Source organism: Carlito syrichta, unplaced genomic scaffold (assembly GCF_000164805.1).
Source record: "Carlito syrichta isolate Samal-C Ts95f unplaced genomic scaffold, Tarsius_syrichta-2.0.1 Scaffold115711, whole genome shotgun sequence".
Classification (NCBI taxonomy): Eukaryota; Metazoa; Chordata; class Mammalia; order Primates; family Tarsiidae; genus Carlito; species Carlito syrichta.
This window is the reverse complement of record NW_007059807.1, coordinates 272,768-296,091: the sequence shown is the minus strand read 5'-3', so window position 1 is coordinate 296,091 and position 23,324 is coordinate 272,768. Positions and strand designations below refer to the sequence as shown.

The 23,324-nt window shown below is 49.8% G+C and overlaps 2 protein-coding genes across 7 annotated transcripts in view; one reads left to right on the top strand and one right to left on the bottom strand.

The window, feature by feature from the left end:
- Positions 1-3,084: 3,084 nt before the first annotated feature.
- Positions 3,085-9,137, bottom strand: MRTO4 (MRT4 homolog, ribosome maturation factor). Of its 2 annotated transcripts, none has more exons than XM_008073567.2 (8): positions 8,790-9,137; positions 6,816-6,874; positions 5,851-5,954; positions 4,793-4,874; positions 4,471-4,538; positions 4,021-4,172; positions 3,494-3,570; positions 3,085-3,367 (listed from the first exon to the last, which is right to left on the bottom strand). In XM_008073567.2, exons 1-8 carry the CDS (start codon positions 8,815-8,817, stop codon positions 3,218-3,220), a joined length of 720 nt encoding a protein of 239 aa, XP_008071758.1. In that variant the 5' UTR covers positions 8,818-9,137; the 3' UTR covers positions 3,085-3,217. The 2 variants fall into 2 exon arrangements, with proteins under 2 accessions (XP_008071758.1, XP_021562171.1); XM_021706496.1 differs by having other exon boundaries at positions 3,237-3,367; positions 3,490-3,570.
- EMC1 (ER membrane protein complex subunit 1) overlaps positions 9,092-23,324 on the top strand; it is a 28,035-nt gene continuing 13,802 nt past the window's right edge. For 2 of the 5 annotated variants that reach the window (XM_008073556.1, XM_021706461.1), the window contains exons 1-13: positions 9,092-9,230; positions 14,612-14,736; positions 15,655-15,720; positions 15,960-16,053; positions 17,438-17,566; positions 18,458-18,584; positions 19,123-19,272; positions 19,596-19,763; positions 20,243-20,314; positions 20,679-20,738; positions 21,380-21,502; positions 22,583-22,679; positions 23,106-23,228. In XM_008073556.1, coding sequence (XP_008071747.1) covers positions 9,136-9,230; positions 14,612-14,736; positions 15,655-15,720; positions 15,960-16,053; positions 17,438-17,566; positions 18,458-18,584; positions 19,123-19,272; positions 19,596-19,763; positions 20,243-20,314; positions 20,679-20,738; positions 21,380-21,502; positions 22,583-22,679; positions 23,106-23,228 — 1,429 coding nt within the window. In that variant the 5' untranslated portion in view covers positions 9,092-9,135. Of the gene's footprint in view, positions 9,231-14,611; positions 14,737-15,654; positions 15,721-15,959; positions 16,054-17,437; positions 17,567-18,457; positions 18,585-19,122; positions 19,273-19,595; positions 19,764-20,242; positions 20,315-20,673; positions 20,739-21,379; positions 21,503-22,582; positions 22,680-23,105; positions 23,229-23,324 lie in introns of all 5 variants that reach the window. The other 3 variants (XM_021706469.1, XM_021706464.1, XM_021706474.1) reach the window with 3 other exon arrangements.

The window sequence follows — 23,324 nt, the reverse complement described above, 5'->3', positions numbered from 1 at the left end:
ACGAGGTCTTGCCAAGTTGCCCGGGCTGGTCTCAAACCCATGGGCTCAGGCAATCCACTCACCTCGGCCTCCCCAAATGCTAGGATTACAGGCTCAGCCTCCAAGCTCGGCCAAATTTTAAAAACTCTCACAGCTTTCTTTCTTCTAGCAGTTACTGCATTACCTCTAAGGTGTATACTTTATTGCTATTTCTTAGTTTTTCAAATTTAGACGTCAATTATGGCCAGATGAGAGCTCCTCATCTTTCTAGTCTTGCAGAAGCCAAGTCTCCCAGGTGAATTTCTGTGTGCAATATGACATTTGCTTGCTTTTTGCTTCTTCGCCCTGGGAGGAGGGCAAAAGCCAGCCAAGCTTCACGCGAGAGGTGCCAATGCTAGTTTTGTTGACATGGCCAAGGGCTTAAGCAGCAGTATCCAACGTTGTGTACATTGTAGTGACTTAAGTCCTTACCTGGCACTGTTCTCCCCACCACCCCACCCCCTGCCCCCACAGGATTCTGATAATCCTGGTCAGGTTCAGGAACCAGTGTCCTAAGTGATCATTTCTCAAGCTTTTCACATGGCTGGGTCCAGGCCTCACTTCTAGAGATCCAACGTCTGCTGGGTGTCAACCTGTCTGCCTTTTTTTTTTTTTTTTGAGTAGGAGTCTGTCACCCAGGTTGGAGTGCAGTGACACGCTCATGGCCACCACAGCCTCAAACTGCTGGGCTCAGGTGATCCTTCCACTTCAACCTTCCAAGTAGCTGGAACCACAGGCGTGTTTAAATTTTTAATAATTTAAAAAATTTATTGTAGAGACGAGATCTTGCCAAGTTGCCCAGGCTAGTCTCAAACCCCTTGGCTCAGGCAATCCTCAACCTCAAGCCCCCAAAGTGCTGGGATTATAGGCGTGAGCCACCATGCCCAGCTTTGTCTGCTCTTTATAGCATGCAAGCCCAGCCAGGGCCCTCACTGCCTGCACACTTTGCACTCACTGTTGGGGCTTGCAGACAGCATTTCCTTTGCCCACTGAGCAGATAAGTGAAGGAAGGTGGCTCGGCCAAGATCACAGAGCCAGGACTTGTCACAGGTCCTTCTGACACCCAGGTGTGGTGCTACAAGTGCGTGAGGGTCGTGACTTGGAGGTTGTGTTGCAAACACCTAGTGAGGATGTTAAATGCAAGGACTCCTGCCCACTGCATCTCCTTTGCCCACCCCAGACTAAAAACAACACCCCACGAGTAGCCCAGAAATCTGCATCCACTCTGATCAACTCAGATATATAAGACACTGGCTCCTCAGTGCTTTAGGGACTGCGGTAAGGGTGGCTGCCCTGGGGTGACCCCAAGGTCCTGACCCCTGCCACCATCTGGGCCTTTCCAGCTTCTGGAAGGGGGCACCATGTCAAGGCCATCGCCTTGGAGAAGGCTCTACAGGCCGCAGCCCCAGCATAACCCTGGCTGTCTGGTGGATGTGCTGCCACTCACAGCTGCAGGCAACCAGCGATTTCTAATGCTCAGCTTTTGCTTTTAAATCTTGAGGGTGGGGGGAGTGGAAGAAGGTGGCGTGCTACACAGTCATCTGATCATTTCTGAGATTCCTTTTTTCCTCTTTTAGGTGGCAAACGTGTTGTTCTTAGAGAAGTTACTTAAGCACCAGGTTGCAAACACTGGCTCTTATAGCAGCCCTGCTAAGTGTGGTCATTCCCACATTACATGAGGACATCAGAGAGGCTGTTTTGTTTAACTAGGGTCCCACAGCTACATGTGGCAGGGAATGAGCATGGGCTGGACCCTGAAACCTGCCCTTAACCCTGAGCAGTAACTCCCTGGCTGCCCACTCTGGAGAGGGAGCCCAGCTGTGTAGTGGGTGCTTCCCTCTCCAGCTTGGGCGTTCTACACTCGTGGCTCCTCTCTGGTGCCTCTTGAGTGTGAAGCTGAATGGCCAAGTCACTAACATAGGTGACCTACCAGCTGAGTGGCAGAAGCGGTTCTGCAGTCAAGTTTGTCTTCCAAGATGGTGTGGACATAGGACTTCAGAGCCAAAGGGTGCAGCTGTTTGCAGCCAGTAACACAAGGCCTACATGACCAGAGCCCAAATCCTGAGAGTGGAGTCAAGGGCAGCAGGTGTGTGCCGCCTTCCCCTACAGGGTGCGTCCTAGGTATGTCTCCAACCTGGAGCAGAACTTCGCAGCAACTGAGCAAGGGACCCTGGGGTCCACTGTCATGAATGCCCTTGACCAAGCTCAGCACCTGGTTGCCCCATGAACATCCCACTTTCCTCAAGACCTGACTTGAGGTACAGAGGGCACCATCACTTTTCATACTCACCAGTTTTGGCCTCTTGTTGACTTGCCTCTCTGCCCTCCATATCCCAGCCTGCAGATTGCTTTCTACGTTCCTACAGCTCCCCCTAGCTGCCTTCACAACGCGAGGAGGTCAGGCCTGAGCTCCACCCGAGTCTCCTGCTGAATGAGGCTGGCACTTAACTGCTGCAGCCCAGTTGGGCAAACCTGGTGAACTTGTTCCCACTGCCGCCTGTGGTCTGCTTCCTGCCATCCTTCTCGAGGGCTGGGGGAGAGGGGGAAGGAGCGTGGACTGAAGATCAAAGGGCAGAGGCAGTGGGCGTCGAGCACACTGCCCTCATGAGGGTCCCTCTCACCTGGGATCCAGCCTGACCTCCCAGGAAGTTGCGGAGTATGTGAGATACCAGCTGTCACTTCCAACAGTGACTTGCCTTGCCTTAGTCAAAGGCTTTGGCATTGCTGGCATTCATCAGATCCTTGGCCCTGGTTTGGGAAGGAGTGAGGGGTGTGTAGAGGGGTAGGAAGGGCAATCAGGCTGCCTAACGTTTTTCAGCAAATCCCTCTTCCAAGCAAGGGGCACCCAGGGCTGGAGAAGAGAAATGCCAGCTCTGGAGGTTGCTCTCAGCGGTCCCCAGAACTGTGCTGTCACGGTGGTCCCACAGGGGCTGGTGGGGAAGATGGCTGACAAGGTAAACAAGGAAAATTCTGGGAATCCAGAGAATCACAGATCCAAAGGCCTTTTTCTCAGAAAAGTCCCCTTTGTTGTCTCCAGGGAGACACCTGCAAAGTGTGACTTCTACAGAACAGTCAGTGCCCATCACCCTCCCTTGTCTTCATCTGCAGCCAGACGAAGAGCTGCTCCCTCTGGAGGGCGGCGGTCCTGTGTGGCCCAGTGGGACCAAGAAGGGCAGGGAGGCCCTTAGTCCTGACTGCTTCAGTCGTCATCATCAGACTCTGATTCCTCTGCTGACTCGGAGGCGCTCTCTGGCAAGTCGTCTCCCATCTGCTGGAACCTTCCTGACTGCGCATCCCACATGTATTTGATGGTCACCTTGAATTCAGCCATCTCATACCCAAAGAGCTTCTGTGAGAGACACAGGGAAAAGAGTTGAGAGGAATGGCACAGTCAGAAGTGCAAGGGAATGTTCTCGGCAGGTGAGGGAAAGGCGGTGGCCCTGCACCCTCCCTGCCCTCAAGGGGCTGGACTTACCAGGACGCGGGCCTGCTCTGGGGTTAGCACATCGCCCTCCTTGCACACCTCGTAGTCGGATAGCAGGGTCACCACACCTGCAGAGGAGGGTGGCTCCAAGTTACCTCTGGCCCCGAGACCTGCAGAACCCTGCCAGTTTGGGAAGACTCCAGTCGGCCACCCACCTGCCCCACAGCTCCGACACACGCCAGGCAATGGCTGCCTCCCTGATGCCCCTTGAGGGCTACACTGTCAGTTACTGTCCACTTTCACCCCAACTACCAGGTGAGCACTCAGCCCCATTTTAACAAGAGAAATGCTCTCCCTGACCCATGGGCTGGCCAGATGGGTGTGTGTGTGTGTGTGTGTGTGTGTGTGTGTGTGTGTGTGTATGAGTGATGTGGGAGCAGCAGGAAAGGGTCTCAAGATCTTGTGTGTGTGTGTGTGTGAGAGAGATGTGGGAGCAACAGGAAAGGGTCTCAAGATCTTGGAATCCTGTGCTCTTGGGCTCTGGTCTGTGACCTTCTGGCTCCAGGGACTGGCCAAACCTCTCTTGAGGGCAGTGGGCAGGCCCAGCTGCCTCAACTGTGGTTCCATAGAGTGGGGGAACTGCTCCAGGGGTCCTGGGTCCAGGCTCACGGTGAAAGTTGCTTTGTTTCCAGCTCGGGCGTAGTCCATCTCTGTGTATTTCGTGAACCACCTCAGGGAAAACAGAAGCGCTAGGAGGGCAGATTCCTGGCTGCACCACCAGCCCACAAGTCAGACTCCCCCAACAAGTACCCCAGGGCCCTAGGCCTTCCCTCCCATCTGCTGGGCTACTGGTTGGCAGCTAGCCCAGAGCACCGTGCTGGAGAGGACACAGAAGGCTCTGCACAGGACACCAGCTCAGGGATAGGCTTCCAGGGACAGTTCCAGCTTGATGCCCCACACGGGACAAAGTCCCTGCAAAAGTCCTTCCCTGGACTCCCCTCTCCCTCTCTGTTCCTCAGAATACTCACTCATTCACTTCCTCCTTTGGGCGGTTGGTGAAAAGAAGGCCCACTTCACCCCTCAGCTTCTTGCTGACCTGCAGATCAAAGTGAGGTCAGCCTGGTCAAATTAGAGCAGTAGTTCTCTCCTGGGGGCAATCTTGCCCACCAGGGGCTATCTGGCAACATCTAAAGACATTTCTGGTTGTCACAGCAGGAGTAGGGGTGGGAAGAGGCTGTTATTCCCAGGGTGTGGAGGTTCAGGTGGGTAGGCAGGTATGTGTGTCATGTGAGAGCAGCAGGAGAGAGGGGAGCTATACCTCGGTCCCTCCCCGTGAGGGCCATGACTTACCTGGTACAGGTTGTCTTTGTATTCATCTGATGGGCTCCGACCCAAGGCCACCATCATCACCTTGTTTTTGCCAAAGAACATACTACCAAGAAAAAGAGGGGTCTGTGAGGAACCCACCCCTCCCTCAGCTACCGTAAACCAGCTCTAGTCCCTAGGGGCCCACAGCAAGTTCAGGTCAAGGCTGCTGTGTGGCTGAAGGGATGTTCTGTCCCCAGTCCAGTGTCCCTTTTATCGTTTTCTCACTCACAAGAACATTGACACCGGCAACGTTTTGTCTCCCAGCCCGCTATGAGTTATTATGTAATGATACTCCCGCTGGTTGTATGCAGGAGGCATGTTTAACATTCTGAACCAGAGCTGGTGCAGCACGAGACCCACCACCAGAGTCGTCTGTCCAAGGACAGAAACTCGCCACATGACTCCTACAGCCTAGCCTTGAGTCACTGTCTGTACATATTGACATTCTTAAACTGGTGTGCCCCTAAAAGGCCCAGACTCCAGGGTTAAGGGGCCACTTCTCCTGAAAGGATTACTTCTCAAACATCCCCTGAGTAGCTACCAAGTCCTAACCCCCAGAAGCTCAGGGCTTCAGTGGGAGGTAATGCTTTGTCCTTATTTTTTTATTTTACTTTATTTATCTATTTTTTTGAATTGGAGTCTCACTCTGTCGCCCAGACTGGAGTGCAGTGGCACGCTCCCAGCCACCACAGCCTTGACCTGCTGGGCTCTGGTGATCCTTCCGCCTCAGCCTTCCGAATAGCTGGAACTACAGGCACACGCTACCATGCCTGGCTAGTTTTTGATTTATTGTAGAGACGAGGTCTTGCCAAGTTGCCTGGGTGGGTCTTGAACCTGTGGTTTCAGGCAATCCACTCGCCTTGGCCTCCCAAAGTACTGGGATTACAGGCTGAGCCACTGATTCTGGCCTGCTTTGTCCATATTAAGGTGGTGACTGCACGACTCAGGTACCCCAGGGTCAGAAACTGTTCCTGTGTTGTGACTGAGTGCAGCCCGGCGCTGTCCCCATTCCGAGGGCCCTCTTCCCAACGCCTGCTCACCGGCTGTGCTTCCAGGCATTCCGGATGTCCTTCAGCTTGCTGTTCCTCATGTTGGCCACAGAGAAGATGAAAATGAACTTGTAGGTGTCCACACATTTCCGAAGCTTTGGGATAATTCAAGAGACTCTGAGTTTAAGGGGCGGTGAGGGTTGGGTACTACTCTGGCCTCGGATGGGAATGGATCTGCTCTAGGCCCCTACAACTGTGGAGACTGTAAGTGCTGCAGGCCCCTCATCTGGTCATCTCCTTACTTCCATTACTGAAACCAGGATCCCTAACTACAGGGGCACTGAGCCATGCGCCCCGACCCCACGGCCTTGCCCAGGTTCCTGACTTGTCTGTGGCCAACAGTGAAACTGATCATTAGCTGTTAACCTAGAAAAATTAACCCATGGGAAGGCTCCTGCTAAATGGAAACATATGGAGCCTCATTATCATAAAGGGAGGTGGCTCTGCCCAGGTTGCTGGCCAAAGCCATCACGGGTATCTCCAGGAGCAGAATCTTTGTGCAGGAGATTTTGTGCTCACCCAGCCTGCAGGTTAGAAAGAATACAGACAGGGTCAGCATAGTCACCTAAACCTGGTGAATGTCAGATGGAGCCAGACATACTCCAGTCTTTTCACACTGGGCAGGCTAACACGCCTCTGTAGGCATCTGTGACCCCAACTGCAAAACGGCAACCACACCCTCTTAGACCAACACCTCACAGGGATGTTATGAGGATGGAGCACAAAAATACACATGAAACACTTTGCGCAGGGCACAAGCGGGGCAGAGTGAGAGCTCCAGCGAAGCTGGAAATCACCACCAGGGCAGTTTTTTTAAACTAGTGCTGCTGCTGGAGGAAAATGGGCTGGGTCAGCAACTTGTATTTTGTTAACAGTGTGTGCTCTGGCAAACAGTCCTATACCCACCCTTATAAACAAACATAAGCTCTAGAAAATTAAAAAGAACAAGCTCTCACCTCTTCTATTAGGTTCTGTTTCAGTTCCAAGCCTTTCTTGGCAGTTTTGGTTAAGGAAACTAATACAAAGAAGAGACGAGGAGGGACAATCAGATAACCTGGACACTGATTTTCTCCTGTTGCTTGGCAGCTCAGTTGGATGCAGCCAGCCTATGGAAGGGCAGCAAGGTCTTTGCTGCCATCATTTCTGGCACCAAAGCCATTCCCAGGATCCGTGGAGAACCTTCCTCTCTAGCGTTCCTGGGCCTGAAGATCCTCTGATATATTTCCTGTTACTTAGACGAACTAGACATTCCTTAGTCCCTTGTATGAATCCAAAAAACTCCACTGCAATGTGGGGGAGGGGCTTGGTTCTGCAGCTGGAGTGCTCTCACTGCCTGCTGGCTGAGGCACAACTCTTTCTGCGCTTGATCTCGATGCCGGGGACATCTATGGCTGGCCTATGTTGTGGCATGACGAGTTTCGGGACTGTGTCTCCTCTGTGTCTCCCGGATGCAGCCATGCCTCTTTGGGGAGGGACAAACACCTCTATAGTACTGTAAAAACAGCTGAGGCCAAATATGCCCTCTACCCATAAGAGTTTGGCATTTGTCAGATCTGACCTGGCCCTTCCACAGAATCTTATAATCCAATAAACACGTAAGAGAGAACCAACTGCAAAGCCCTGGGTGCTCTCAGGAAGGGGCTTCCCTCACCCCCGTTCATCCTGCCTGGCACTCACAGTCCCTCTTCACAACACACACACGCCAGCAACAAAGGCAGCAAAGGAGGGGAAACAAAATGCAGCCGGTCACCCCCATCATCTCCACGGCTACACCTGGTGCAAGCCTGTACCACCCTCTCCTGGATTGCTGCTGGCTTCACTGCCTCCAACCCTGTCCTTCGCCCCATTATCCCCAACTACTCTCAACAAGGCACCTTGAGGAACCCTCTAAAAGTAAGGGCACTTCACATCGGTCCTCTCCCTAGGCTCTAGGATGGCTACCCATCCCCTGGGGATGAAAGCCAATTCTTTACAAAAGCCTATGAAACCCTGCTCTCTCTGACCACCCCCATTTTCCCAATTCTGTTCCAGGCACACTGGTCTCCTCTCCTGAACATGCCAAACACACTCCCACTTCGAAGCCTTTGCACTTGGCATTCCCTCTACCTGGAACAGCTTTCTCCCACATAACCCCAGACTTTTCTTCATGTTTCTTACTTGTTACCTCATCAGCAGAGACCTTTCCCGACCACACACAAAATATCACTCTCACCTCTTTATTCCACTTTTACTCCATCTGACAAACTAACTCCAACGCCTAGCAAATGCCAGACCCCTAAATATTGGCTGAATTTGCTAGGAGCCAGGGTGAGAGAGATGCCACCACGGTAAAGGCAGTCAGAAGTGGTCGCTTAGGAGGTGCCCTGTGAACTGACAACTGAGGTGGAGCCAGACAGACCGCAGACCATATCATTACATGCCAGGCAGACGCAACTCCAGGGAACAAGCCTGTGATGAAGAAAGGGAAAGGGGGGAGGCGGCCGGAGCGCAGGAAGATCAGCAGGGGCTTAGGCAGGAAAGGTGGGCACAGCCCGATGGGTGCTCAGGAGCCGTTTCCCGGCCCAGTCGACCTTGCAAGAACACTGGAGGCCGGGCAAAAGTCTCCGCTCCCTGGCCCGATCAGGCTCCAGCTCCTCCGGCGATCCTGCCGCCCTTTAGTCCCCACTCCTAGTTGGCAGAGAGGCAGCAGAGCACTCGAAGAGGTCCCGGCATCTCATCCCGCGCCCCCACCCCAGCTCGCAACCGGGCAGCGGAGGACCTCAAAGAGGTCCCGAGTGCCATCCCACACCGCCGCACGCAACGAGGCAGCGGAGCATCTTGAGGAGGTCCTGGCGTCTCATCCCGCGCCCCCGCCGCCCCGAAGCCTCCATCGCAGGCTGGGCAGCCAGCCCGCGGGGCCCCCCACCGGGCCCGCGGCACCCTTTGCCCACCTTTCTTGTCGCGCTTGGATTTGGGCATCGCGCTGAAGACACGTGCGGCGGAAGGCGGCGCAGCCCGTTTAGGACCCCGGCGGCGCGGGGGCCTCTGGGACGGCCCTGGGGGCTGCCCTCGCGTGTGCCTGATCGGCTGCGCCGCGACTCGCTTCTCCTGGCCGGGCAGCCGCCTGCGCGTTCTCCCGCGACTGCAGGGCGACTTTTCGCGAGTCCAGGCCGCCTCCGAGACCCGAGCGCGCCACCGAGGGCTCTGCGTGTGGTCCCAACTCTACGGTCGCGCGGGGTCGGGGCCCGCGACCCGGTGCATGCCGGGCCGGCGGCGGGCGGGGCCTGTGCTCCCGTCATGGCGGCGGCTGTGGCTTCCAGTCTCTGGCTTTGGGCTGCGCTGCTTATTCCTGCGGCCGCAGTCTATGAAGACCAAGTGGGCAAGTTTGACTGGTGCGTACTTGGGGGGGCCTACTCGGGAAATATATGGCTGTTTTCCCAGTTCCCGTCCCCTACCTGCAAAAGGGCGGGTGGTTATGCAACAGGATCGGCCACATAATTTGCGGGACTCGATGCAAAATGAAAATCTGGGGCCCCTTGTCCAAACCTTATTAAGTATTTTAAGACTTCGCTAGCGGAACTTTAAACCAAGCGTTGGGGGATCCTTCTAAGCTGTTGCTTGTGTGACTCCACAGGTTGTATGTCTGTGAAGCCGGCGACCCTGCCATCCAGGCATGCTTGGGGTTCTGGTCAGAGGTCACTGATGCCATCTTCTCCGTCAGGTTCCATTTCAATGACTGTCACGTCTGCTGATCTATCGGTTGTCAGAGGTCGTGGCCAAGCCGTCAGTGAACTTTCATTCCTACTCGAATTGGTGCCTTGTAGGCATTTCAGGGCAATTTCATTTTATAAGTTCTAAACTGACTCCTTTTCCCTTTCCTTCAGCCTGGTCTGGCCCTGAGCTCAGAGCAGGGTTGCCCAAAACAAGCAGATAGGCGATGCCGTTTATTCATTCATTCATTCGCTCATCCACTTCTTCCTTAAGGCCCTGCAGTCCATTTAGTATTGTTTGGATTTTGCCACATAAGAGTTGTGTGATCTTGGTGAAAGTGACTTACCCACGCTGTGCCTTGGTTTTCTTGTCTGTAGGATGGGTTTACTAACAGTCCAATATCTCCTACAGTAGGTGTGAGGATGAATGAGATAATCCCATTAAATTACTGAGCACAATGTCTGACTGATTGAGTGCAAATCACTAAATGTTACCCATTAGTATTACTATTTACTTTGTCTTTCACGGCCCAGCACAGATGTCTACTTCTCTATGAAATATTTTCTGTCTCAGAAAAATTGATTCACACATGTATTGAGTGCCTGCTGTGCCAGACTGTGTGACAAATACAGCTTACGTCACATTTTTAATGATGTGCACGTATGTTCACAATGTCACATGTACACATATATAGCAAGTGATATGTGTCTCTAATTTAGCAGAATACTAGGTATGTGCAACCTTAAAATTGAAAAGTAAACAGAAGGAAATATATTCATGTGTTGCTTAATGATGAGGATACATTCTGAGAAATGCTTGGTTTTGAGAGCATCATAGAGTGTACTCAACACAAACCCAGATGGTGTAAGTTATTACTCACATAGGCTGTATGGTATAGCCTATTGCTCCTAGGTTGCAAACTTGTACAACATGTTACTGTACTGAATACTGTAGGCAATTGTAACAAAATGGTATTTGTGTATCATAGAAAAGGAACAGTAAGCCTGGCTCGGTGGCTCAGCCTGTAATCCCTCGCTTTGGGAGGCTGAGGTAAGTGGATTGCCTGAGCCTGCGGGTTCGAGACCTGCCTGGGCAACTTGGTGAGACCTCATGTCTACAATAAATCAAAAATTAGCTGGGCGTGATAGCGCGCGCTTGTAGTTCCAGCTACTTGGAAGGCTGAGGTGGAAGGATCACCTGAGCCTAGCAGGTCAAGGCTGCGGTGGCCAGGAGCGGCCACTGCACTCCAGTTTGGGCGACAGAGTGAGACTCTAACTCAAAAAAAAAAAAAAAAGAAAGAAAGAAAGAATAGGAACAGTAAAAATATGGTATAAAAGATTAAAAAATGGTATACCTCTTTAGGGCACTTACCATGAATGGAGCTTACAGGACTGGAAATTGTTCAGGGTGTATCAATGAGTGAGTGGTGAGTGATTGTATACTACTGTAGACTTTATAAACACTGTACGCTTAGGCTGCACTAAATTCATAAAAAGATATTTTTCAGGGCCAGGTACAGTGGCTCAAGCCTGTAATCCCAGCACTTTGAGAGGCCAAGGCAAGAGGGTTGCCTGAGTCCAGGGGATCAAGATCAACCTGGGCAACTTGGTGAGACCTCATCTCTACAATTAAAAAAAAAAAATTGCCGGACATGGTGGCGCATGTCTGTAGTTTCAGCTATTTGAAAGGCTGAGGCAGAAGGATCACCTGGGCCCAGCAGGTTGAGGCTGTGGTGGCCATGAGCATGCCATTGTGCTCTAGCCTGGGTGACAGAGTGAGACTCTGACTCAAAAAAAAAAAAAGATATTTTCTTTTCTTTAATATAACTTATTGTAACTTTTTAGTCTTATAAACACACACATTAGCTTAGGCCTACACAGGTCAGAATCATCAGTATTACTGTCTTCCACTTCCACATCTTGTTCCCCTGATAGATCTTCAGGGGTATTAAGACACATTAGAGCTGTCATCTTCTATGATAATAATGCCTTTTTCTGGAATATCTCCTGAAGGACCTGCCTGAGGCTTCTTTACAATTAACTTTTTTTTTTTTTTTGAGTTGCAGCCTTATTCTGTTGCCCAGGCTGGAGTGGAGTGGCACATTCATGGCTCACTGTAACCTCGACCTCCTAGGCTCAGGTGATCCTTCTGCCTTAACCTCTCTAGTTGCACACCACCGCACCTGGCTAATTTTTTATATTTTTTTGTAGCAACAAGGTCTCTCTATGTTGCCTTGGGTAGTCTTGAATTCCTAGGCTCAAGCAATCCTTCTGCCTCGGCCTCCCTAAGTGCTGGGATTACAGGTGTGAGCCACTGGCCAGTAAACTTTTTTTTATGAGTAGAAGTATAATCTAAGACAACAACAAAAAGTATACTGTAATAAATACCTAAGCCAGTAACACAGTCATTTATTATCTTGATCAAGTATTATGCATTGTACTTAATTGAATGTGCTATACTTCTATATAATTGGCAGTGCAGTTGGTTTGTTTATACCAGCATCACCATAAACGTGAGTAATGCATTATGCTCCAATGCTATGGCACTAGGTAATAGGACTTTTTCGGCTCCATTGTAATCCAATGGGATATATACAGTCTATCATTGACCAAAATGTTGTTATGCAGCATATGACTACACCAAAACTTTAAAAGTATTATCTGTAAAGCTGTGCATGGTGATGTGTACCTGCAATCCCTGCTACTGAGGTGAGAATATTGCCTACGCCCAGGAATATTTTCTCAAAAAACAAAACAAAACCGCATATCTGTAGTGGCAGTTATATTAGTTTGCTCAGTCTGCTATAATGAAATACCACAGACTGGGTTGCTCAAACAGAAATGTATATTCGCACAGTTCTGGAGGCTAGAAGTTCAAGATCAAGGTGTTTGGCAGGTTTTGTTTCTCCCGAGGCTTTTCTCCTTGGCTTGCAGAATGCTGCCCTCTTGTTTTACCTTCATATTGCCTTTACTGTCCTACACGTCCCTCGTGCCTCTTCCTCTTGTTATAAGGACACTAATCCTATTAGTGTCCTTATAACACCACCCTTTTGACCTCATTAAACTGTAGTTACCTTTTTAAAGGCCCAATTGTGCCAGTCCTGGTGGCTCACAACTGTAATCCCAGCTCTTTGGGAGGCTGAGGTGAGAGGATTGCTTGAGACCAGCCTGGGCAACATAGTGAGACACTGTCTCTACAAAAAAATAAAAAATAAAAAAATTAGCTGGGAGTGGTGGTACATGCCCATAGTCCCAGCTACTCAGGAGGCTGAGGCAGAAGGATTGCCTGAACCTAGGAGGTTGAGGCAGCAGCGAGTTGTGATTATGCCACTGCACTCCAGCTTGGGTGACAGAGTGAGACCTTGACTCAAAAAAATAAATAAATAGGGCTGAGTGCAGTGGCTCATGCCTATAATCCCAGCACTTTGGGAGGCCGAGGTGAGAGGATCGCCTGAGCCCACAGGTTGGAGACCAGCCTGGACAATTTGGCGAGACCTCATCTCTAGAATAAATCATAAAAATTAGCTGGGCATGGTTGTGCATGCCTGTAGTCCCATCTACTTGGAAGGCTGAGGCAGAAGGATCGCCTGAACTCAGCAGGTCAAGGCTGTGGTGGCTGTGAGCATGCCACTGCATTCCAGCCTGGGCAACAGAGTGAGACTCTGACTAAAAAAAAAAAAAAAGGAATTGTATCCCCCCAAATTGCTATATTGAAACCCTAACCTCTAATGTTACTATATTTGAAGATGGGGCCTTTATTATTTTTTTTATTTACTTATTTTTAGGCATTACTTTTATAGTTCAGATAGGCTATAACAGTATTTTAAAAGACTATGGAACTGAGAGTCAGAAGGTCTTAGTTTTGGGCTCTAGTTCTAACAGTAATGAACTGACCTTTCTGGATTTTGGTTTCTTTACCTACAATCCCAACACTATGGGAGGCCAAGGTGGAAGGATTGCTTGAGCCCAGGAGTTCTAGACTCTAGGAAACAGAGACCCCATCACTATAAAAAATTAGTGAGGCATGGTGGTGTGCATCTATATTCCCAGCTACTCAGGAGGCTGAGGCAGAAGGATTGCCTGAGCCTAGGAGGTTGAGGCTGTGGAGAGCCATATTCATGCCTCTGCATTCTGGACTGAGTGACAGAATGAGACCCCGATTCAAAAATGAATAAATAAATAAATAATAATAACAACAACAATAATATTTGCCCTATGTGTTTGTAGGGTTGTTTAGTGGATACAGTGAGAATAAAGTGTGTGAAAATACAGGTAAAAACTGACAAATGACATATAAACCTTTGTTTCTACCACTGTCTTAGTTTTTTTTTTTCCAAACTAAACCAAACAATATCATGATGAGGAATTTAGCATACATGTCATATGTGTTTAATGTGCTGGAGACTTCTTCATGAATGGCAGTGTGCAAACACCTCCTCTGTGCTTATGCAAGGCTAATTACATTCCTTTTATGCTTAGGTAAGAGTGTTGAAAGTGATGGGATATAGCCCCAGAAAAGCATGGGTACAGAACCAAATGGGTCCTGAGTATGTGTGGGCTAGAACAGGCTGGAGGGAACAAAGGCTGGGTGCGGGCTCTGGAGTGCTGCTGGAACTTTGGTAGACTCCTGTCCCCTAGCAGTCAGGGACAATAGAAGGGAAGGTAGCACTCTGCTCATTGAGGGCAGGTTTGCGTCTCTTCTTCACCTTAGGCTACGGGCTGGGTTCACTCCGTCACTGAACACACAGAGGACTTGTGTGTTTGTTCTTGTGGGATATAGGACAGGAACTCTTTTGGCTGTCATTTGTCTTGAGGTAAATATGTGCTTCTATTTAGAAGGACGACTGTTAGTGTATTTCATCTATCAGGGGGTAATTCTCTTGTTTCCTTTGCTTCTGACCACATTGCATGGAAATCTTGCTTTGGGTCAGATCTCTTCATTCACAAACGCTTCTTAATGTCCTAAGATAGGTGTGATGGTGATAACCCTGTGGTTTGTCTTTTTTCAGAGCATTTGTGCAATGCTGGTTTTGCCCTTATGTTCCTTGCTCTCTTTCCCTCAGGAGACAGCAGTATGTTGGGAAGCTCAAGTTTGCCTCCTTGGAATTTTCCCCTGGATCCAAGAAGTTGGTTGTGGCCACAGAGAAGAATGTAATTGCAGCTTTAAATTCTCGTACCGGGGAGATCTGTGAGTGAACTGTGAACAGTGACTGGCTGGCTCAGGGGTTGAAGGCTGGCTGTGGGGAAGCCAAGTCTGCCTAGCTGGTTCCCGAGTTAGGGACATGTTGGCCAAAAGAAGCCTCTTAGTGGATTCTGATACATTTTTTTTTACAGTCTCATCATCTTTTAAATATTTAATATATTTCTGTAACTGGCCTTTGCAGTGTATTCCCTCAGCCTGAGTTCCTAGTGTTTTTAAATAAAAAACACATGTTTCTTTCTGCAGTAAAAGCTCAGATGTCCTCAACTAACTATACCAGCTGGATGTTTGTAGACTTTAAAATCATGGAAAATAATTACAGTCACTATTTTTCTTGTGAATGGGATGGATTTTGTTCATCTTGTCTTTGTCTGTTGACATTTTTTTTTTTTTGAGTTGGAGTCTCACTCTGTTGCCCAGGCTGGAGTACAGTGTCATGCTCTTGGCCACTGCAGCTTCGACCTGCCAGGCTCAGGTGATCCTTCCACCTCAGCCTTCCAAGTAGTTGGAACTACAGGCTTGTGCCACCACACCTGGCTAATTTTTTGTTTTATTGTAAAGACAAGATCTTGCCAAGATGCCCAGGCTGGTCTAGAGCCCTTGGGCTCAAACCATCCTCTCGCCTTTGCCTCCCAAATTGCTGGGATTACAGGTGTAAGCCACTGTACCCAGCTATTGATGTGTTTGATGGGGTGGTAGCGGAGCCTGAATAGCAGTGGCTTCTCTCAACCTTCTCTCCTTAAGACCCAGAGAGTGGAACTTGATCACTGCCAGTTAGCTGTACTCTTTCTTCCTTTGAGATAAATTGGACAGCACTGTGCAGCCAAAGAGCTCTTCAGTTATCTCCTAGTCTTCTTGGGTGTCCCTCTTCGGTTCATAGTAACACCCGACTTTCCTGTCTCTCAGTGTGGCGCCATGTTGACAAGGGTACTGCAGAAGGGGCTGTGGACGCCATGCTGCTGCACGGACAGGGTGAGCAGAGTCCTAAGTGTTTCCATCATGCAGTAGACTCCCTTGCCCCTTCCTTGTTTCCTTCCTTTGCACAGGGTCTGGTAGGGAAGGGAGAAGGGGTGCTCCTGACATTGAAGGACAGGTACCTGTTTAACATCTATTTGCATCCATAAGTCAGAGATGAGGCTACTGCTCACAGACACTAGGAGGTGACAGAGTGAGTTTGGGAAATGAATTCACCACAATCTTTTCTTTTCCAGATGCAATTACTGTGTCCAATGGAGGCCGAATCATGCGTTCCTGGGAGACTAACATTGGGGGCCTCAACTGGGAGATAACTTTGGACAGTGGCAGGTAGCGGAAGAAACTGGATTTTATCTTGACTGAGTGAACACAGATCTGCATAGACAGCAACTATAGCCTTTTTGACTTTTTCCCAGGCACCAGTGAAGAGCCAAGAGCATTGAATGCTCAGCTCAGGTCTGGATGAGCTTGAGGTTATAGAACACTTGAGTTGACTCAGCTAATATATATGAGTGCCTGGTAGACACAGAGCTGTGTGCTAGGTGCAGCTTTTTTTCTTATACTTGAGTGCTTTTCCTAATCTCACCGTGACTTGTGAGTTTTGTGGTGTTCTAGAGGTAAAAGCATAATATAAAACTTCCAGCCGGGCTCGGTGGCTCAGCCTGTAATCTCGCACCTTTGGGAGGCTGAGGTGAGTGAATTGCTTGAGCCCGCAGGTTCGAGACCCGCCTGGGAAACTTGGCAAGACCTCATCTCTACAATAAATCAAAAGTTAGCCGGGCATGGTAGCACACGCCTGTAGTTCCAGTTCCTTGGAAGGCTGAGGCGGAAGGATCTCCGGAGCCCAGCAGGTTGCCGGGAGTGGCCACTGCACTCCAGTTTGGGCGACAGAGTGAGACTCCACCCAAAAAAAAAAAAAAAAAAAAAAAAAATTCCAATGTTTTAGCTTTATGTTTAGAGAGCAGCTTGAGCTGTTATATCTTGCTAAGGTTGTTTAAATTATAGGGTCAGGCCAGGTACAGTGGCTCATGCCTATAATCCCAGCACTTTGGGAGGCTGAGGCGAGAGGATTGCCTGAGCCCAGGAGTTCGAGACCAGCCTGGGCAACTTGATGAGACCTTGTCTCTAAAATAAATAAATTAGCTGGGTATGGTGGTGCACACTGGTGGTTCCAGCTACTTGATAGGCTGAGGTGGAAGGATTGCCTAAGCCCAGGAGGTCGAGGCTGCAGTGGCTATGAGCATGCCACTGTACTCCAGCCTGGGTGACAGAGTGAGACTCTAATTAAAAAACAAATTAGCATTAGCTTACACATTTTCTCTTAGAGATTCATTTGGTAAGTACATGGTGAACACACGTGCATGTGAGACTATTTCTGTCACAGGGTTCACTGTCAGTTGGGCAGGCAGGCATGTAGTCCAATCATGACCACAGTGTCTGATGGGTGCATGTTGGAGGGTTGGTCCAGTTGTGAAGTCCCAGGAGAAGGAGGAAACAACCCTTAGATGGGGTGGGTTTCAGGGACACACTGTGGCCAAATGGTTGCAAATGCAAATTCTCAAGTTGGCTAATGAGAGGTAGAGCCAGGATGAGGATCCAAGTATGTTTGACTTCAAAGCCCATTTTCTTACCCAGCAAGCCCCAGGGTATGTTCCAGTCTCCTCTGTCCTGAGGCTCTGCAGGGTGGGCAGTGCTCAGCCTTGCCTATGCTCAGTTTCCAGGCACTTGGGCTGGTCGGCCTGCAGGAGTCAGTGAGGTATGTTGCGGTCCTGAAGAAGACCACTCTTGCCCTTCACCACCTCTCCAGCGGGCACCTCAAGTGGCTGGAACATCTCCCAGAAAGGTAAGGCTGGCTTTTTCCTATGCTGCATGCTCCTCTGTCTTGAGGGTGTGAAGCATTTGCTTCGACCTGGGCCTGCCTCGTGTTGGTATTGTGCGACATATGTTGCATTCACTAGATCTAGACCTGTACTCAAAGGCTGTGGCTGCTTCTGGAGTTTCCTTTGCAGCAAGGAGAAAACTCAAACTGGGGCACTAGAGGCAGCCAGCCACTCACTTATGGTCATAATACTTTGGGCTTTTTGACTTCTGGTTCCAGTTAGACTGAGCTTTTCGTTCATATTAAGACCTAGAACTGCTGGGCGCAGTAGCTCACGCCTGTTATCCTAGCACTGTGAGAGGCTGAGGTGGGAGGATTGCTTGAGGCCAGGAGTTTGAGACCAGCCTGGGCAACATAGCAAGACCCCATCTCTACAAAAGCTGGGGAAGGAACAGGAGGAAGGAAGGAAAGGAAATGATCAGCTTAGACCACTGTGGCCATTTTCGAAGTTTAGAGCAGGGTCCCAAACCTCAAATTCCTGTGGGCGGAGTGCAGAACATCCGAGAGTAGCAAAGGCCCTATGAGGATTGTTGGGAACTACAGTGCATCTGGCCTACCTTGAGAGGGAGCCTTACTCAGCTGGTGGCTGCCCTGTAGGCCTGTAGGTAGACCTAGTGTTACCACATCTTCTAACTTTAAGAAAAGCTCGGAATCTGATTTTTTACATATAATCTCTGTTCCAAGTGTTAACTAAATCATAAAACAAAACCCACCCCCAAACCATGTGAGCCAAATACAACCTGTTACAAGTTTGTGGCATCTGCGTAGGATGGCTACCTGCTTTTGGAAGGTCCCTAAGGATGTCCTTATCCTAGGGCTACAGCTGTTGCTCTCTCCTTTTCTTCTTTCTCTTAGTGACAGCATCCACTATCAGATGGTGTATTCCTGCGGCTCTGGAGTAGTGTGGGCCCTTGGAGTTGTTCCCTTCAGCCATGTGAACATTGTCAAGTTTAACGTGGAAGATGGAGAGATTGTTCAGCAGGTATGGCAGCAGCCTCAAGGAGCCTTATGAATGGGGAGGGGAGCCGATAGGTTTCTCTGCACCAGGGGCAAGGGAACTTGGTGGGCGGGTGCAAAAGCCATTTATGCTCCCTGATTGTGGTCACTTGCCAGCAGCCTTCTCATCAAGTATCTGTTGAAAGTACTCATATTTGTATTTGATACTCTTCTGGGGTGGCTGAAAAATCATATAGATCCAGTCATTGCCTGTGTCTTATCAGGTAATGCTGGCAAATAATGATAGGAAACCACATGTGACAAACGTAGTAGGGAGATATTTAGCTGAAGTGTCAGGTATGTTTTTCTATGACCAGAAAGAAAATCCTGACTTTTCTCCAGGTTTGGAGGCTCTCAGGAGGCTGAGGGGTGGGGCTAGAGGGGACAAGAAGAACTCCTATGGAAACAACCATGAAGAGCCTTTGAGCTTTGAACTGGTGGGATTCTGGTGGGACATTGCTGATGAGCTAAGCAGAAACGTAAAAATCCTTCACGAGCCTTCTGTTACAATGACTTTCCTTTAGGTCAGGGTTTCGACTCCATGGCTGCAGCGTCTCACTGGAGCCTGTGGTGTGGTGGATGAGGCTGTCCTGGTATGCCCTGACCCAAGCTCACGTTCCCTCCAAACGTTGGCTCTGGAAACGGAGTGGGAGCTGAGGCAGATCCCACTTCAGGTGAGAGGCCACAGCTCCTTCCCTTGTCTGAGGCATTGCCTTTGGACCTTAGAGAGGTTGGCATGATTCCCCTGGGGGCTGTCTCCCAGTGTCATGGCTTCCTTCCTGAGCTGTGCCACCCATGGGCTGAAGTTCAGGCCTCTGGCTGACCTGGTAAGGGAAATGGGCTACTTTCCCTTTAGGGGAGAGTGAATAAGAGTGTCGGGAGCACCTGCCATGGTCAAGTTACTTCTCCCGGCAAAGTGGGGCAGAGGATATAAGCCTGGGATGAATTGGTGACTTGTCAGCTTCTAGCCCTAATCCTCCTCCTTCTTGCCTCTCAGTCTCTCGACTTAGAATTTGCAAGTGGATTCCAACCCCGGGTTCTGCCCACGCAGCCCAACCCGGTGGATCCTTCTCGGGCCCAATTCTTCCTGCAGTTGTCCCCAAGCCACTACGCTCTGCTGCATTACCATCATGGGACCCTGAATTTGCTCAAAAACTTTCCACAGGTAACCGTAGGCACCATGATTTTTCTGAGATTCCGGAGAATTTAGTTAGACATGGGTGCTAGAAGGCAATGTCTTGAATCTGGAGGCCCAAGGTGGAGGACACCTTCCCATAAGTGGATTGAGAGGGGCAGCCGTACAGCAGAAATGGTATGCTTCTCCTGAGTGTTACAAATGATCTTTAGAGCAAAACTAGCACTCAAGTCCACAGGAAAGTGGGTATGTAATTGAGAGCTTCCCTGTAGATGCCAAGAGCAGATTTAGGGCTGGCCTGTGCCCATGTTCAGGTAGGGGAGAGTTCTGTTTTCAGCAACAGAGGCAACTAGGGCCTCCCTCTGCTCTCGAGTTCCCTGGCCATCATGCTCCCAAGTGGGAGCACTTTCAGTTCCAAGGCCAAGGAGCCTTCCCTGGAGAGTCCCTGTGTAGGACTGCTGGCTAGTACAGGTCCCACTTAGGAGCTGACACCTCGCTTTCCCCCCCAGACTGCCCTAGTGAGCTTTGCCACCACTGGGGAGAAGACGGTGGCTGCAGTCATGACCTGTAGGAATGAAGCGGTAAGTACTGAGAATGACAGTCAGCACTTGGGGTTCTCCTTCTTTGTCTCTGCCAGGAATCCTGAGAATCAGAAGTCTGGGCCCATTCACCTGGTCAGTTTGAACCCTGGGGAAGGAGGCTGTTGAGAAATGCAGTCTTGCCATATCTATAGAGTTTTCTGCACACCCCATTTCTCCCCAGGAGTGAGACCCCAATATACAACCTTACTTTCATCTGACTGTTAAGGGTTGTGTAGGCTTTGGGGGCAGGGGTGAGCAATGAGGTTTGCCTTCTCCCAAGTGCTGAGAAGACAAACTTCATTTTGGTGACTGAGAAGTGACCCTTTGGCTGAATTTTTTCCTGTCTTTCTCTTTCCTGTTGCAGAAACCTAGCAATTCTGAAGATGGGTCAATGGGGAGCTTTTCGGAGAAGTCTAGTGCAAAGGTAGGGTGTGGCATTGGGCAGTGTGCTAGACCTAGAGATGCAGGGGCCACCAAGAGAGCTGGAGGAGCAGTGTCAGTTGGGAGTAGATCTCAGCATTCCCAACCTCAAGTGGGGTTTCCCAAGTAGTGTAAACTAAACGATGTTTCTTTTGATCCCTTTTTATTGAGAGATGAGGAGGTGGAATCCTTAGAATCTGTTCCTGCCCACCTTCTCTGGGCCTCAGTTTCCTCATTTCTTTTGTGGTCCCGGCTTGTTGAACTGGTGGTAATCTGTGCAGTTGCACTGAAGTGGAAGCATGGTTCTCTGACTGCGGGCATCAGCACCTGCTGTGGTCTCCATCTCCCGAGCTTTCCCTGCTTCCTGTCCTTGCTCACAGTCTTCCCTTTCTTTGGGAAGTCCCTGCCACCCTGTACTGGCTCCTTCTAGAACAAGCATAGTGGATATAATTTTATGTAAAATTTACTCAGGCACCTTATTTTTGCCTTGGCATTTAGCTTTCTCTTCCCTTACTTTGTTTTGCATATGTTTCCTCTTCTGGCCTATCTCCTTTTCTAGGGTATTTGTCCCCAGCCCTTGGACTTCCTTTGGGGACTTTGCTTTGGGGGATTCCTGTCGTTGACCCATGCTGTCTGTACCCCTAGGACTCACTGGCTTGCTTCAACCAGAGCTACACTATTAACCTTTACCTGGTGGAGACAGGTCGTCGGCTACTGGACACCACAATTACGTTTAGCCTGGAACAGAGCGGCACTCGTCCTGAGCGGGTAAGCAAGAACCCTTGTCTTCTGACACTGTGCTCTGGGCCTCTCAGCATGGGGTTTCATCTCCTCAGGGCCAGGTCACAGCCATGGATCCTGGATTAGGACGTGGGTTCTGGTTCTCCCTGAGCCACTGACTTGGCACAAGTTATAGTGAAAGCAGGTATTATTTGTGCTGGTCTGTTTTGAATGTCACAGGGCCAGGCACTGCTAAGCTTTTTACTTATGCATTAATTGACTTAACCCTCTCAACAGTCTTTTTTTTTTTTTTTTTGAGTTGGAGTTTCACTCTGTCGCCCAGACTGGAGTGCAGTCGCTGCTACTGGCCACTGCAGCCTCAACCCACTGGACTCCGGTGATCCTTCTGCCTCTGCTGCCGAGTAGCAGGAATTACAGGCGTGTGCTACCATGCCTGGCTGATTTTTGATTTATTGTAGAGATGAGGTCTCGCCATCTTGCCCAGGCGGGTCTCGAACCCGCGGACTCAGGCAATCCACTCACCTCAGCCTCCCAAAGGAGCAGGATTACAGGCTGAGCCACCGAGCCCAGCTTCTCAACAGTCTTAGGAGTGGTTATTGCTGACCTGGTTTTACAAATGGTACTGTGGCCTAGTGGGATTTAGTGCCCGACCCAGAGTCACAGAGCTTATAGAGGTGATGCTGGGGTTCAGATTCAGGTCTAACTCCATAGCTTCTACTCTTGATCACTACCCAGGATTGCCTGCCTCCACATACATTTAGTTGTGTTTCCCAGTCTGTTGGGCCATGGCTTCTTCATCTCTGAAATGGAAAATCTAATCTTGGCTTCCTGCTTATCTTGTGGGATGTGATTAGAACACAGATAAATGACGTGGTGCCTGTGAAGGTTCTGCCATTGAGAGGTCCAAGAGTGAGTAGCATCATTGTGGTGCTGGCTCCTAAGAATATGCATCGTCTTACTGGCTTCTTGGTAATAGTTGTGTTGTTTAGACATCAAATAGTCCATGATCTGGACCTCTGTCAACTCCTAACACTTTGAATCATGGAATATGGGACTCTCAGAGGTACCGGGTTCTCACTACAGTGGCCTTGACTGTTTGGCTTCCAGCTGTATATCCAGGTGTTCCTGAAGAAGGATGACTCAGTGGGCTACCGGGCCTTGGTGCAGACGGAGGATCATCTGCTACTTTTCCTGCAGCAGCTGGGTAGGTAGACCTCATCCAACCCACTTTTCCTCCTCAGGCCTTCCCATGAGTTCTAATCAGACTGGTCTTTGGGAAGCTCTGGACAGGGAAAAGGTTTAAGTGGAATCCTTCTGGGAAAGGTTTAAGTGGAGTGTGCCCTGAGTGTTTTTTCCAGCACCACATCACCTGCTTTTGAATAATTCCTTAGCATGCTAGGGCGGGGTACAGGACTTTCCCCACTTGCTCTTTTTTTTTTTTTTTTTTTTAAGCCTTTTGCCTCAGGTACAATATGACCACAAGGCGTAATTGCTTGCCCTGTTGATTCCTGCCCCTTGCTCTGCCATTTTCTTTTCATACAAGAGCTGTGGCAACCCCTGAGTCACCTAGAAGAGCCTCTTCAGAAGACCAAGAGGCAGGCTTAGCTTTTGTAAAAATGGCTTCCTACAGCAGGGAAGGTGGTGCTGTGGAACCGTGAGGAGTCGCTGGCAGAAGTGGTGTGCCTGGAGATGGTGGATCTCCCACTGACTGGGGCGCAGGCTGAGCTGGAAGGAGAATTTGGCAAAAAGGCAGGTATGAACATAAGAGGTGGGTGCACAGCATAGCTGGAAGGGCTGCTCTGGGAATGGGCTTGTAGGTGGGACCACAAGAGACGTTGTGACTTGGCAA

Coding starts and splice junctions, on each gene's coding strand:
- MRTO4 (XM_008073567.2), bottom strand. CDS start 8,817: ATGCCCAAATCCAAGCGCGACAAGAAAG. Junction 5,955..6,815: donor AACAGAACCTAATAGAAGAG/GTGAGAGCTTGT, acceptor ATTATCCCAAAG/CTTCGGAAATGTGTGGACAC. Junction 4,875..5,850: donor AATGCCTGGAAGCACAGCCG/GTGAGCAGGCGT, acceptor TTTTCTTGGTAG/TATGTTCTTTGGCAAAAACA.